The sequence below is a fragment of the Salmo salar genome, chromosome 22 (assembly GCF_965601325.2).
Source record: "Salmo salar chromosome 22, fSalSal1, whole genome shotgun sequence".
In the NCBI taxonomy this organism is placed as follows: domain Eukaryota; kingdom Metazoa; phylum Chordata; class Actinopteri; order Salmoniformes; family Salmonidae; genus Salmo; species Salmo salar.
The window spans coordinates 25,921,740-25,937,466 of NC_138312.1; the positions used below are offsets into that span (position 1 = coordinate 25,921,740).

Consider the following 15,727-nt stretch of genomic DNA (forward strand, 5'->3'; position numbering starts at 1 on the left):
CATTGGTCACTTTAATAAAATGGAACACTAGTCACCTTAATAATGCCACTTCAAGAATGTTAACATATCTCGCATTACTTATCTCATATGTATATAATGTATACTGTATCCTTTTCTATCTATTCTTTACTATCTATTGCATCTTAGCCGCTCTGTCACTGCTCATCTGTATATTTTATACTTATATATTCTTATCCCATTCCTTTACTAGATTGTGTGTATTAGGTTTTCTTCTGGAATTTGTTAGATATTAGGTTTTGTTGTGGAATTGTTAGATATTACCTCTTAGATACTGCTGCACTGTCGGATCTAGAAGCATAAGCATTTCGCTACACTCACAATAACATCTGCTAACCATGTGTATGTGACCAATAACATTTGATTTGATTTGATGTTGGTCTTTCTAGTTGCGGATATGCTGTTATAGTGTAGCATTCTGAATTGTGGACTGTATGACTTCATGATAGAATCAGAGTAGTAGTCATTGACTGTGAGTTCATTTTCCTGCTCCTGGGTCTTGGGAGTTAGTGATAATAAATGGTGGCAGTGCAGTCTAGATCTAAGGGTACAGAGTGATGGTGTGTGAGTGAGTTAGATGTACTGTGGGTCAATTTAGGGAAAGTCAGCAGGAGCCTGGTGGTGGCGGGGTATAATCTGGCAGCTGATGTAACAAAACAGCTCCTTTGTGATTTGCTATTCTTTCTCATGCAACATAAATATTATGAGATCACATATTATGACAGTGTAATTAGAACATACATGTGCAGTTGGAACAAAAATGCAGTGGTAACAAGTGTGACAGAGTAAACACATAAAACACACATTTACTTGGGTAAACATTACACACACGCGCACACACACGAGCACACACACGCGCACACACACACACACACAGATGGACAAAAATGGTGTCAGCTTTCACAGTGGAGTCTCCAGAAATAGCCCCCACCAATCAGGGATGACTTTAGTAGGCACACAAAAGCCCATGCTAATCTTTCAATTTCATTGAAGGACGAAACAATTTCAAAAAGAAACAAGACAAAGAGAAATATCAGAGGCAGTAGCAAAAGGTAAAACTGAGACACAAAGACAGCGCTAGTGACATGACCAAGAACGGGACAATGGGAAGAACAACAATGAGTTTGAGGCAGTGAGTGGTGGAGTGTATGGCTGTGACAGCAAACAGTGGAAGCTACTGTACTGTGGGTCCTCAGCTCTCCCTCCATGGCTTGTGGAGGGCCCTTGCCAATCCTGAAGTTCATTAGACTGCTGTCAAGGTTGGCTGGGTCGTTATGAAGAACATTCTCATTAAAGCATCAGGCACATGCATGTTTAGGAAGATGCTACATGCACAATTATAGAACAGAACTAATTGATACACTCAGGGAAACTAAATCTAAAACACATGAAGAACCAACTGGAACATAACAGGAGCAAGATTTCTTTATTAACACATTCCATAGCTATTTGTATGCAATGAACCTCTCTTTTTAACCACTAGTTGTTGCTTTATTGGGGATATGCATCAGTGATTGCTTTATCCCTCAGGTTGCAGCTGTCAGACTGCATGTACTGAAATCACAGAGCTCTCACCCCTTCTAAAGATAACCAGTTCTTTACTAAATTGTACCAATACAAAAAAGGTTATTTTGTTAGTCAGTTTGCTCCATAACACCCATGACTACATTCATTAACCTTTTCTGTATGTTCCAAAGTCAGAAATGTTGTTGGAAACTATTTTAAATGCGACATAATAATGTACATGTATTGATTCCATAGGCTACTATCAGAAAGAAGCTCAGACACAGGCATGTTGGTATTAATGACAGGCCAAATGCAACCCCCCAACTATCCACAGTGCATAAAACTCTTACAAGCAAACAGCATGAAATTCAAGCAAAATACTTAACATACAGAACAATACATTACAAAGGTGGGCCTAACGCGATGTCATTATTGCACCATGATAAACTGGTGCCATAACCAGCCAACCATTTCACACTAATAGGCTAATGCAAATGCTATGAGGGCAGGAGGGCATATTGGTCTGCCCTGGCTGCTAATCCAGGAGTAAATCATCTGGGGCCTGGCACTAGCTGGACGAGAAAACTATGAATGTATGATTCTATTTACTGAACTGACATGGTAGTATAAAAAGACAGGCTCCTGACCTAGGCACTTGCTGTAGGGCACTTCATCACCTCACCCCTGGCTCAGCCACTGGCTCCCCAGAGATGTATGACCTGGTTGACAGCCATGGATGGAGAGATTTATGAACCAGGCTCAGGGGCCACATAGACACCCTCTTTACCTAGCAGTGTAAATAAGAGGCATGTCCTGTTGCAGATGACCACATGAGTTGATGGGTTTACAGATCTCATCCACCATGCTCTCACCATTCTAACTTTGGAGGGTTCACGTGGTCTTGGCTGCATTAAAATGTGTAGGCCTATTAGTTTTGTTTCACAGTCATATTCTGTGAAAGACTAACACAGCAGTAGTCCTGTGTGGCTCAGTTGGCAGAGCATGGTGCTTGCAAAACCAGGGTTGTGGGTTTGAGTCCCACAGGGAACCAATATGAAAAGGTATATGAAAAGGTATAAAACTGAATGCACAAATCACTCTGGATAAGGGTATCTGCTAAATTACTAAAATGTGCATTAACAAAGACACCATTGTGGAAAATGGCAGGTGCAATTAACTAGTATGATGGATGTGTTGAGAGTATCAACCCATTGTGCTGGTTGACAGCCACAATCAGTTTGATTACACTTGACTTATCAACAGGACAGTTGCCCTAACCAGTGTTTTCCTGGTACACGTGGGTTCAGTCACAGCCCAGCACGTTTGTGGCCACTACCGAATCAATTGGACAAGAGCTTCAAAACAATTGGGACACAGCTGTTCAATTTTGATGATGGTGCATCACCAGGGAGAGTTGGACAGTCTATGGACATTCATTTAGTAATAATGTATAACCTTTTATTCGGTTGTCACAGCATGTGAGGTGAAACTTCTGACATCAAATGGAAACACAAAAAAATATTATATTGTTGCCCAACAGAAAAATAAAGGGGCGCATCCTCAAAACAGCACGAATAAAATGGTGTGCATGTGCCTAATTCTAATAAGAAAAATGTAGGCTATATGCTGATCGCAATCAAAGCCAAATGGAGATCGGTGGCCTAACATCTGAGCTTTTAATTTTTTTTAAATATCGAGAATGCACGGATTCTAGGCTGTCCCCCTTTTCTCGGACCGGCTCATTTCAGTACCACAGATGGTGGCTTTTCATTCGTCTATCTATATCATATTTGAAGATGACACAGTGGCGACAAGTGCAGACATGTGCCACTGAGGAAAACAACGGGTTGTGCAAAAATTGAAACGCTTACTGCACCCCACCCTCTTGTCTCCTATAACGTATAGTACGACAAGCCCTTTTCCCGCATTCAACTAGGCGTAGCAGCGCAAAATATCTGACGGGCAGAAACTCCCCCCACCTTACTTCACTCGCTCACCTGGTATTTCGTCTTCAAAATCCATGTCCTCTTGTCCCTCGTCTTCATTGCTTAACGACCCAGGCATCTTTATCGCATACCAAAAAATCTCTTGCCTGAGAATTAACTGAAAGTTAACCCTCAAAACGCCACTGTTCACCTCGTATTGCCTCTCCGAAAATAATTATATGGGTCTTGTGTAAATAAAATGTATATCTGTATATTTTCAAGAATAATGACTTCCCTCTTTTTGTAGGAAAACATGTATTTCCTTTTACACTCTTCTCCATCCAAGTCCTCCAGTCTGAAAATAAGAAAGAGACAAAACTGGAACACACATGCCCAGATTGTGACGTCTGGTCTGTTGCCATGACAATCCATCCCATAATTTTCACCACAACTAGTTAAGTCATGCTCCCCTAGTTACCACTTTTACTAGTCGTATGCAGTGCTGCAAGTAGCAATGTCACTGTGTGCATCTCTTCCCGTCTGTCTCTTTGCCCGTTTTCCCAAGCAAGTCTGTAGAAATTGAGGTTACACCAGGATATGGGGGAAAAACTTCACTCAATCCCCTCCTCAGCCCCCACTTCGCATGTCGTCTCAAATGGATTTGATGCAGTGTAATGTATCCAGTTGTAAAACAATCTAAATCCAACTTGGTTTGAATAATCGCCAAAATTGCGTATTTAATGAAACGTAGGCTATTATGACAATGGCAAGAATCATAAAGCCGAGTTAATCTATCTATTGGCATTATTAAACTTGAGGCAATGTGGGTAATTCGTCTTTAAACTTTAAAATATAGGATGCAAACAGCTCGCTGACATAAGGGCAACGATAATATGTTTGTTACCATAGACATTAAAAGTGTTTGTTACATGTAGCGGTCATTTCGGCTACATTGCATTGCGTCTTGATTTGAAGGCGGCGCATGTTGAACAGTCAATGTTACAAAGTAATATTCTACAGAGAAGGTATTCGTTCGTGAAATTATTGCAACCTACACTAAACTTGTTTGAATTGACAATTTCCAAAATATTATTCCTTTTGTTTTATCAATTATTTAGTCAAGGTATGCATGCATTCGACAAACTTACTTGCTTTTTCACCTACACGAAATTGCAAGTGCGCAGCCAGTGCTGTGTTGATTGCTTAGAACAGTTGTCAAGGTTACACTGCAACCTGAACTCAGGGGTAAACATAACATAGTACATTTAAATCCGGGAACCACAAATTAATATGAAATGTTACGCTTTGTATTGGTATTTATTAACTTGTGGATGATATGTTAATTTATTTTATTTTTGAGGGGGTGGATCAGCTTTAATATTGAGGATAGATTGTTGCTTCCATCAATGTAATTGTCTGCATCATTTCCAATCCCTCATATATGTTTTTGGAAAATATATACACTGCTCAAAAAAATTAAGGGAACACTAAAATAACACATCCTAGATCTGAATGAATGAAATAATCTTATTAAATACTTTTTTCTTTACATAGTTGAATGTGCTGACAACAAAATCACACAAAAATAATCAAAAATGGATCAATCCAATTTATCAACCCATGGAGGTCTGGATTTGGAGTCACACTCAAAATTAAAGTGGAAAACCACACAAAATAGGCTGATCCAACTTTGTTGTAATGTCCTTAATAACCTGTTAGGGCTAGGGGGCAGTATTTACACGGCCGGATAAAAAACGTACCCGATTTAATCTGGTTATTACTACTGCCCAGAAACTAGAATATGCATATAATTATTGGCTTTGGATGGAAAACACCCTAAAGTTTCTAAAACTGTTTGAATGGTGTCTGTGAGTATAACAGAACTCATATGGCAGGCAAAAACCTGAGAAGATTCTGTACAGGAAGTGCCCTCTCTGATCATTCCTTGGGCTTCTTGGCTCTGTTTATTGAAAACTTAGGATCTTTGCTGTAACGTGACACTTCCTACGGCTCCCATAGGCTCTCAGAACCCGGGAAAAAGCTGAATGATGTAATTCCATCCCCTGGCTGAAAATCTTTAGCGCCTTTGGTAAGTGGTCTATCAGAGGACCATCAGACTGAGGCGCGTGCACAGGGCGACACCATGTTTTTATTTTCTCTCTCTTTGAACGTAAACACGCTTTCCCGGTCGGAATATTATCGCTTTTTTACGAGAAAAATGGCATAAACATTTATTTTAAACAGCGGTTGACATGCTTCGAAGTACGGTAATGGAATATTTAGAATTTTTTTGTCACGAAACGCGTCGGGCGCGTCACTCTTCTTTACCCTTTCGGATAGTGTCTTGAACGCACGAACAAAACGCCGCTATTTGGATATAACTATGGATTATTTTGAACCAAACCAACATTTGTTATTGAAGTAAAGGTAATAACATTTTTCTTATAGTAAATCTGACTTTGGTGAGGGCTAAACTTGCTGGGTGTCTAAATAGCTAGCCCTGTGATGCCGGGCTATCTACTTAGAATATTGCAAAATGTGCTTTCACCGAAAAGCTATTTTAAAATCGGACATAGCGAGTGCATAGAGGAGTTCTGTATCTATAATTCTTAAAATAATTGTAATGTTTTTTGTGAATGTTTATCGTGAGTAATTTAGTAAATTCACCGGAAGTTTGCGGGGGGTATGCTAGTTCTGAACGTCACATGCTAATGTAAAAAGCTGGTTTTTGATATAAATATGAACTTGATTGAACAAAACATGCATGTATTGTAAAACATAATGACCTAAGATTGTCATCTGATGAAGATCATCAAAGGTTAGTGCTGCATTTAGCTGTGATTTGGGTTTATGTGACATTCTATGCTAGCTTGAAAAATGGGTGTCTGATTATTTCTGGCTGGGTACTCTGCTGACATAATCTAATGTTTTGCTTTCGTTGTAAAGCCTTTTTGAAATCGGACAGTGTGGTTAGATTAACGAGAGTCTTGTCTTTAAAATGGTGTAAAATAGTCATATGTTTGAGAAATTGAAGTAATAGCATTTCTAAGGTATTTGAATAACGCGCCACGGGATTCCACTGGCTGTTACGTAGGTGGGACGAAATCGTCCCACTGGCCCTAGAGAAGTTAAAACAAGTCAAAATGAGGCTCAGTAGTGTGTGTGGCCTCCACGTGCCTGTATGACCTCCCTACAACGCCTGGGCATGCTCCTGATGAGGTGGCGGATGGTCTCCTGAGGGATCTCCTCCCAGACCTGGACTAAAGCATCCGCCAACTCCTGGACAGTCTGTGGTGCAACGTGGCGTTGGTGGATGGAGCGAGACATGATGTCCCAGATGTGCTCAATTGGATTCAGGTCTGGGGAACGGGCGGGCCAGTCCATAGCATCAATGCCTTCCTCTTGCAGGAACTGCTGACACACTCCAGCCATATGAGGTCTAGGATTGTCTTGCATTAGGAGGAACCCAGGGCCAACCGCACCCTCATATGGTCTCACAAGGGGTCTGAGGATCTCATCTCGGTACCTAATGGCAGTCAGGCTACCTCTGGCGAGCACATGGAGGGCTGTGCGGCCCCCCAAAGAAATGCCACCCCACACCATGACTGACCCACCGCCAAACCGGTCATGCTGGAGGATGTTGCAGGCAGCAGAACGTTCTCCACGGCATCACCAGACTCTGTCACGTCTGTCACATGTGCTCAGTGTGAACCTGCTTCATCTGTGAAGAGCACAAATTCGCCAGTGGCGAATTTGCCAATCTTGGTGTTCTCTGGCAAATTTTTACATTTTAGTCATTTAGCAGACACTCTTATCCAGAGCGACTTACAGTAGTGAATGCATACATTTCATACATGTTTTTTTCTCGCTGTGCTGGCCCCCCATGGGAATCGAACCCACAACCCTGGCGTTGCAAACACCATGCGTTGCAAACCCCATGCTCTACCAACTGAGCTACAGGGAAGGCCAAACGTCCTGCACGGTGTTGGGCTGTAAGCACAACCCCCACCTGTGGACGTCGGGCCCTCATACCACCCTCATGGAGTCTGTTTCTGACCGTTTGAGCAGACACATGCACATTTGTGGCCTGCTGGAGGTCATTTTGCAGGGCTCTGGCAGTGCTCCTCCTGCTCCTCCTTGCACAAAGGCAGAGGTAGCGGTCCTGCTGCTGGGTTGTTGCCCTCCTACGGCCTCCTCCACGTCTCCTGATGTACAGGCCTGTCTCCTGGTAGCGCCTCCATGCTCTGGACACTACGCTGACAGACACAGCAAACCTTCTTGCCACAGCTCGCATTGATGTGCCATCCTGGATGAGCTGCACTACCTGAGCCACTTGTGTGGGTTGTAGACTCCGTCTCATGCTACCGCTAGAGTGAAAGCACCGCCAGCATTCAAAAGTGACCAAAACATCAGCCGGGAAGCATAAGAACTGAGAAGTGGTCTGTGGTCACCACCTGCCGAACCACTCCTTTATTGGGGGTGTCTTGCTAATTGCCTATAATTTCCACCTGTTGTCTATTCCATTTGCACAACAGCATGTGAAATGTATTGTCAATCAGTGTTGCTTCCTAAGTGGACAGTTTGATTTCACAGAAGTGTGATTGACTTGGAGTTACATTGTGTTGTTTAAGTGATCCCTTTATTTTTTTGAGCAGTGTATATATATATATATATCTATATATATATATATATATATATATATATATATATATATATATAGTTGAAGTCGGAAGTTTACATACACTTAGGTTGGAGTCATTAAAACTCGTTTTTCAACCACTCCACAAATTTCCTGTAAACAAACTATAGTTTTGGCAAGTCGGTAAGGACATCTACTTTGTGCATGACACAAGTCATTTTTCCAACAATTGTTTACAGACAGATTATTTCACTTATAATTCACTGTATCACAATTACAGTGGGTCAGAAGTTTACATACACTAAGTTGACTGTGCCTTTAAACAGCTTGGAAAATCATTTGAGTCAATTGGAGGTGTACCTGTGGATGTATTTCAAGGCCTACCTTCAAACTCAGTGCCTCTTTGCTTGACATAATGGGAAAATCAAATGAAATCAGCCAAGACCTCAGAAAAAGAATTGTAGACCTCCACAAGTCTGGTTCATCCTTGGGAGCAATTTCCAAACACCTGAAGGTGCCATGTTCATCTGTACAAACAATAGTATGCAAGTATGAACACCATGGAACCACGCAGCCATCATACCACTCAGGAAGGAGATGCGTTCTGTCTCCTAGAGATGAACGTACTTTGGTGCGAAAAGTGCAAATCAATCCCAGAACAACAGCAAAGGACCTTGTGAAGATGCTGGAGGAAACAGGTACAAAAGTATCTATATCCACAATAAAACAAGTCCTATATTGACATAACCTGAAAGACCGATCAGCAAGGAAGAAGCCACTGCTCCAAAACCTCCATAAAAAAGCCAGACTACGGATTGCAACTGCAAATGGGGACAAAGATCGTACTTTTTGGATAAATGTCCTCTAGTCTGATGAAACAAAAATAGAACTGTTTGGCCATAATGACCATCGTTATGTTTGGAGGAAAAAGGGGGAAGCTTGCAAGCTGAAGAACACCATCCCAACCGTGAAGCACGGGGATGGCAGCATCATATTGTGGGGGTGCTTTGCTGCAGGAGGGACTGGTGCTCTTCACAAAATAGATGGCTTCATGAGGAAGACAAATTATGTGGATATATTGAAGCAACATCTCAAGACATCAGTCAGGAAGTGAAAGCTTGGTCGCAAATGGGTCTTCCAAATGGACAATGACTCCAAGCATACTTCCAAAGTTGTGGCAAAATGGCTTAAGGAAAACAAAGTCACGGTATTGGAGTGGCCATCACAAAGCCCTGACCTCAATCCTATAGAAAATTTGTGGGCAGAACTGAAAAAGCGTGTGTGAGCAAGGAGGCCTACAAACCTGACTCAGCTACACCAGCTCTGTCAGGAGGAATGGGCCAGAATTCACCCAAATTATTGTGGGAAGCTTGTGGAAGGCTACCTGAAACGTTTGACCCAAGTTAAACAATTTAAAGGCAATGCTACCAAATACTAATTGAGTGTATGTAAACTTCTGACCCACTGGGAATGTGATGAAAGAAATAAAAGCTGAAAGAATTTATTCTCTCTACTATTATTCTGACATTTCACATTCTTAAAATAAAATGGTGATCCTAACTGACCTAAGACAGGGACATTTTTACTAGGATTAAAAATCAGGAATTGTGAAAAACTGAGTTTAAATGTATTTGGCTAAGGTGTATATAAACTTCCGACTTCAACTGTGTGTGTGTGTGATATATATATATATATATATATATATATATATAAACATTCAAATATATATACACACATACATATATACACATATACACATACACTTTAAAAAATATATATACCTTCCTTTTTTATTCCCGCAAACTCTACCACCCCTCCCACAATAGGATTAAACTAATAAACAATAACACTTAGGCTTCTACTTCCACTTTATACATACTATACACAATTTACAGACACAATCTATTTTACAACAGTTATATTTTGTTTGTTTTTAGTACTGGCCTTCCTCTATTTCTGATGCCCATCCAGTTCGATTTCTCCTTCGTATGATATGTTACCAATTACAATTCGTCTCTTACTGAGTATACACCTTCGTAATATTGAGTTCACTCCAATGCTTCCCACAGTTGTGTCAAGTTGGCTGGATGTCCTTCGGACCATTATACACACAGAAAACTGCTAAGCGTGAAAAACCCAGTAGCGTTGCAGTTCTTGACACAAACCGGTGCGCCTGACACCTACTACCATACCCGGTTTCATATTAGTCTGTATGTAAATCCGAGACACTCCATTTAGTATGATACGTTACGTCGCGTATGTTATGTATTCATTTGTGGATGTCCATCAACTATTTTGTGTGATATGTTACAAATTACAACTCATATGTTACGATTTCCAATTCGAACAATATGTTAAGAATTCGCAAAATGTACAATATGATACGAATTTCCAAAACATATGATATGTTAGGAATTCCAATTTGTTGTGGATAATGCTATCATTAGCTAGCTGGCTAACGTTAGCTAGACTAGGGGTAAGGGTTAAGGTTAGGTTAAAGGGTTTAAGGTTAGATTTAGCTAAAATGCCAAGTAGTTGCAAAGTAACTAAAAAGTAGCAAGTCATTGAAAAGTTGCTAAAATGCTAGTTGTCTTGATGAGATTTGAACATGCAACCTTTGGTTGCTAGGCATTCGTGTTATATGCCCGCTCACCTATCCACACCCGACTAACCACCCTCCTTTAGTTTTTGTCTTAAGTAACCTTCTGTTTTATGTAACCACACCAAATGTAACATTTTATACTAATTCCAGTGTCTCGGATTTACTTTTACTATGTTATGTCTAGTCTATGAGACCAGGCTGGAATGGCACACACAATCCATGTCTCAATTGTCTCAAGGATAAAAAAAAAAATCCTTCTTTAAGCTGTCATCTCCCTTTCATCTCGATTGAAGAGGATTTAGGTGACATCAATAGGGGATCAAAACTTTTACCCGAATTCACCTGGTCAGTCTGTCATGGAAGAGCAGGTGTCCTTAATGTTTTGTACACTTAATGTATGTTACGAATTGCAATTCCTACTGAAAGAGAGCTACCTGCTCTACATACTTCAGTGGTTTGTGACCTACTGACACCGCCCCCAGATAGAGGGGAATAAAGCAGCTAAAGAGTGAACACACACAGGGAACTTTATTCACACACAGGAGAAGATGAATATGGGGGTGCATATGAGAATGTACATGGGGATGGTTCTGTAGGAAAGGTAATGGTTCTGTAATGGACAGAAACCGAGGTAATGAATACACACATACTGAATGAATATACCAGGGCACAAATCAAGATACAGAACAGAGCAGTAATAAACGGCAAAGGACTGTATAGATTGTATATGCTATCTGCAGAGTACTATACAACACAGCAAACACACAGGGGCAACATAAAATATGCAATAGTAGTAACTAACTATGAAGAACAATATACAAATGTCACAACTCACTTTGGGCACCCACCCCATCTCACAAGTTCAGAGATATGAATGAGTCCAGTTGTTGATGGGCAGAGACAGAGATGTTGCTCTCTGCCACTGCTTGAAGGAGACTGGAGGTATTGTGTGACCTGTATAGTCAACCAAGTAACCTACCTAGCAACCTATCAGGGCACAGGTCACAAAGAGTTTGAGAGGCAGGTTTATGGTACCCCGTAGACGCTCAGACTACAAAGTGTAGTGCATCTAAGGGGTTGTGAGGTGCTGATAAGTCACCGGCAGGGAATTCCTAACAGCCACCCCTAAATATGAGCAGCAAATGTACTAAAAATGAATTCAGGCTACAGCCCGCCACCCCATCAGAGGCAGGCAAGGAGCAGCCAGGGAACAGAGTGCTGAGGTTGTCCATATTGATGGCACTTCAGAGTAGGGCCAGCCCACTGTAGCAAGTCAGGTGCTGGGGGGGATCCCCCACAGAGGTGGGCCAGGAGTGCCCCCATGTCTAGGGAGGAGAGCAGGCCCAGCGGCAGCGACTCCCCAACTGAGGCAGGCCCCAGCAGCGGAGAGCAAGTGCGGGGGTGTTTCCCCACAGGGGCTTGCTGTGCCCCAGTAGAGGAGAGAAGGCCTGGCTGCGACGGTTCCCAAACTGAGGCAGGCAAGTCCCCCAGTGCAGGGCCCAGGGCAGGCCCCAGAGCAAGGCCCAGATCAGAAGGCAGTGCTGGTGAGTCCAGGGCAGATGGTGGATCAGCTGGGACCCCAGGAGCAGGAATATGTAGTGCCTCTGAGACAGGACCCTGGGGGGTGAAGTCTGGGTAGTCGCCGGCGATTAGGTCTGGTGTGTCCCACACAGTCACGTCGGGGGTTGAGTCCAGCAGCAGCAGGACCAGGACTGGAGATCGGTCATGTGGTGCATGCTGGGCAGGGGCATCCAGGACAGAGGCATCCTGGACACCCCAAATGGGACCCAGGGCTGTGGATGGGTCAGGTGAAGCTGTACTGTCAGTAGCTGGTGATAGTGGTGTGGCTAGGTCTTCCCATGGGCCCAGGTCAGGGCTGGACCGCTCATCAGAGGTAGCAGCAGACAGGTCCGGTGCTGCTGGAGGGTCCCCTAGTTCAGGGACAGGCTGAGAGTCAGAAGCAGGCATGATCTGGTGGCGGTGAGGAATTGGGTCCTGTCAGCAACATAGGCTCACTACCACGTGGCAATTCTGCTGGAGTCGCATAGACTGCCCGGGCCAGGGAGAGGGATCCCCCAGAATCCACAGCAGTGGAGGGGGGATCGGGAATGACATCTGTAATAGACTCAGTCTCTGAAGCAGGCAACTCCAGAGGAATGTGATTGACCACATGAAACAAAGGAAACGTGCAATATTTATTTTTTAGAAGCGCTGCATTTGAAAGCAGATTCAAAAAGTCATTGCAACCATAGAGATCCTATTACATTACTCGAGTGGCTGTCATAAAACTTAAAAGTTCCAGAATTGGGTGAAAATGGCAGCCAGGGAGAAATCCAAAGCAGTCTAATTGGAATGAATGGCAGTGACATAATCCAGATTTTTCTGGATTATGTAAAAGGAATGTGTATCAGAAATTGTGTAACACAATTGTCAACCTAAAATATTTTCATATAATTACAAATACAGTTTATACCGGTTTTATACACATGTTCTGTATAAATAGCCTCTAAAATACATGTAAACGGACCATAAATGTCTAAATTGTTTTCTTGGAAAACTGTGAGTGCTATTATTTTATATTTTTTATTTCACCTTTATTTAACCAGGTAGGCCAGTTGAGAACAAGTTCTCATTTACAACTGCGACCTGGCCAAGATAAAGCAAAGCAGTATGACAAAAACAACAACACAGTTACACATGGGATAAACAAACGTACAGTAAATAACACCATAGAAAAATCTATATACAGTGTGTGCAAATGTAGTAAGATTAGGGAGGTAAAGCAATAAATAGGCCATAGTGGCAAAATAATGACAATTCAGCATTAACACTGGAGTGATAGATGTGCAGATGATGATGTGCAAGTAGAGATACTGGGGTGCAAAAGAGCAAAAAATAAATAACAATATGGGGATGAGGTAGTTGGGTGGGCTATTTACAGATGAGCTGTGTACAGGTGCAATGATCGGTAAGCTGCTCTGACAGCTGATGCTTAAAGTTAGTGAGGGAGATATAAGTCTCCAGCTTCAGTGATTTTTGCAATTCGTTCAAGTCATTGGCAGCAGAGAACTGGAAGGAAAGGCGGCCAAAGGAGTTGGCGGCTTTGGGGATGAGCAGTGAAATATACCTGCTGGAGTGCGTGCTACGGGTGGGTGTTGCTATGGTTACCAGTGAGCTGAGATAAGGCGGGGATTTACATAGCAAAGACTTATAGATGACCTGGAGCCAGTGGGTTTGGCAACGAATATGAAGCGAGGGCCAGCCAACGAGAGCATACAGGTCGCAGTGGTGGGTAGTATATGGGGCTTTGGTGACAAAACGGATGGCACTGTGATAGACTACATCCAATTTGCTGAGTAGAGTGTTAGAGGCTGTTTTGTAAATGACATCGCCGAAGTCAAGGATCGGTAGGATAGTCAGTTTTACGAGGGTATGTTTAGCAGCATAGGTGAAGGAGGCTTTGTTGCGAAATAGGAAGCTGATTCTAGATTTAATTTTGGATTGGAGATGCTTAATGTGAGTCTAGAAGGAGAGTTTACAGTCTAACCAGACACCTAGGTATTTGTAGTTGTCCACATATTCTAAGTCAGAACCGTCCAGAGTAGTGATGCTAGTCGGGTGGGCAGGTGCAGGCAGCGATCGGTTAGAGAATATGCATTTAGTTTTACTAGCATTTAAGAGCAGTTGGAGGCCAGGGAAGGAGTGTTGTATGGCATTGAAGCTCGTCTGGAGGTTAGTTAACACAGTGTCCAAAGAAGGGCCAGAAGTATACAGAATGGTGACGTCTGCGTAGAGGTGGATCAGAGAATCACCAGCAGCAAGAGCGACATCATTGATGTATACAGAGAAAAGAGTTGGCCCAAGAATTGAACCCTGTGGCACCCCCATAGAGACTGCCAGAGGCCCGGACAACAGGCCCTCCGATTTGACATACTGAACTCTATCAGAGAAGTAGTTGGTGAACCAGGCGAGGCAATCATTTGAGAAACCAAGGCTGTTGAGTCTGCCAATAAGAATGATTGACAGAGTCGAAAGCCTTGGCCAGGCCGATGAATACAGCAGCACAGTAATGTCTCTTATCGATGGTGTTTATGATATCATTTAGGACCTTGAGTGTGGCTGAGGTGCACCCATGACCAGCTCTGAAACCAGATTGCATAGCGGAGGAGGTACGGTGGGATTCGAAATGGTCGGTAATCTGTTTGTTAATTTGGCTTTCGAAGACCTTAGAAAGGCAGGGTAGCATAGATATAGGTCTGTAGCAGTTTGGGTCTAGTGTCTCCCCCTTTGAAGAGGGGGATGACCGCGGCAGCTTTCCAATCTTTGGGAATCTCAGACGATACGAAAGAGAGGTTGAACAGGCTAGATAGGGGTTGCAACAATTTCACCAGATAATTTTAGAAAGAGGGGGTCCAGATTGTCTAGCCCGGCTGATTTGTAGGGGTCCAGATTTTGCAGCTCTTTCAGAACATCAGCTATCTGGATTTGGGTGAAGGAGAAATGGGGGAGGCTTGGGCGAGTTGCTGTGGGGAGTGCAGGGCTGTTGACCGGCGTAGCGGTAGCCAGGTGGAAAGCATGGCCAGCCGTAGAAAATTGCTTATTGAAATTCTCAATTACTGTGTATTTATCGGTGGTGACAGTGTTTCCTAGCCTCTGTGCAGTGGGCAGCTGGGAGGAGGTGCTCTTACTCTCCATGGACTTTACAGTGTCCCAGAACATTTTTGAGTTTGTGCTACAGGATGCAAATTTCTGCTTGAAAAAGCTAGCCTTAGCTTTCCTAACTGTCTGTGTATATTGGTTCCTAACTTACCTGAAAAGTTGCATATCACGGGCCTATTCGATGCTAATGCAGAACTCCACAGGATGTTTTTGTGCTGGTCAAGGGCAGTCAGGTCTGGAGAGAACCAAGGGCTATATCTGTTCCTGGTTCAACATTTTTGAAAGGGGCATGCTTATTTAAGATGGTGAGGAAGGCACTTTTAAAGAATGACCAGGCATCCTCTACTGACGGGATGAGGTCAATATCCTTCCAGGATA

General features: G+C 42.8%; 1 protein-coding gene across 3 annotated transcripts in view; it reads right to left on the minus strand.

The window, feature by feature from the left end:
* Positions 1 to 4,641, minus strand: part of LOC106582976 (ATP-dependent chromatin remodeler CHD5) — a 37,465-nt gene extending 32,824 nt beyond the window's left edge. For all 3 annotated transcript variants that reach the window (XM_082967445.1, XM_014166635.3, XM_014166631.3), the window contains exon 1: positions 3,522 to 4,641. In XM_082967445.1, the coding sequence (XP_082823571.1) occupies positions 3,522 to 3,588 (67 nt within the window). In that variant the 5' untranslated portion in view covers positions 3,589 to 4,641. The remainder of the gene's footprint in view (positions 1 to 3,521) is intronic.
* Positions 4,642 to 15,727: the final 11,086 nt, after the last annotated feature.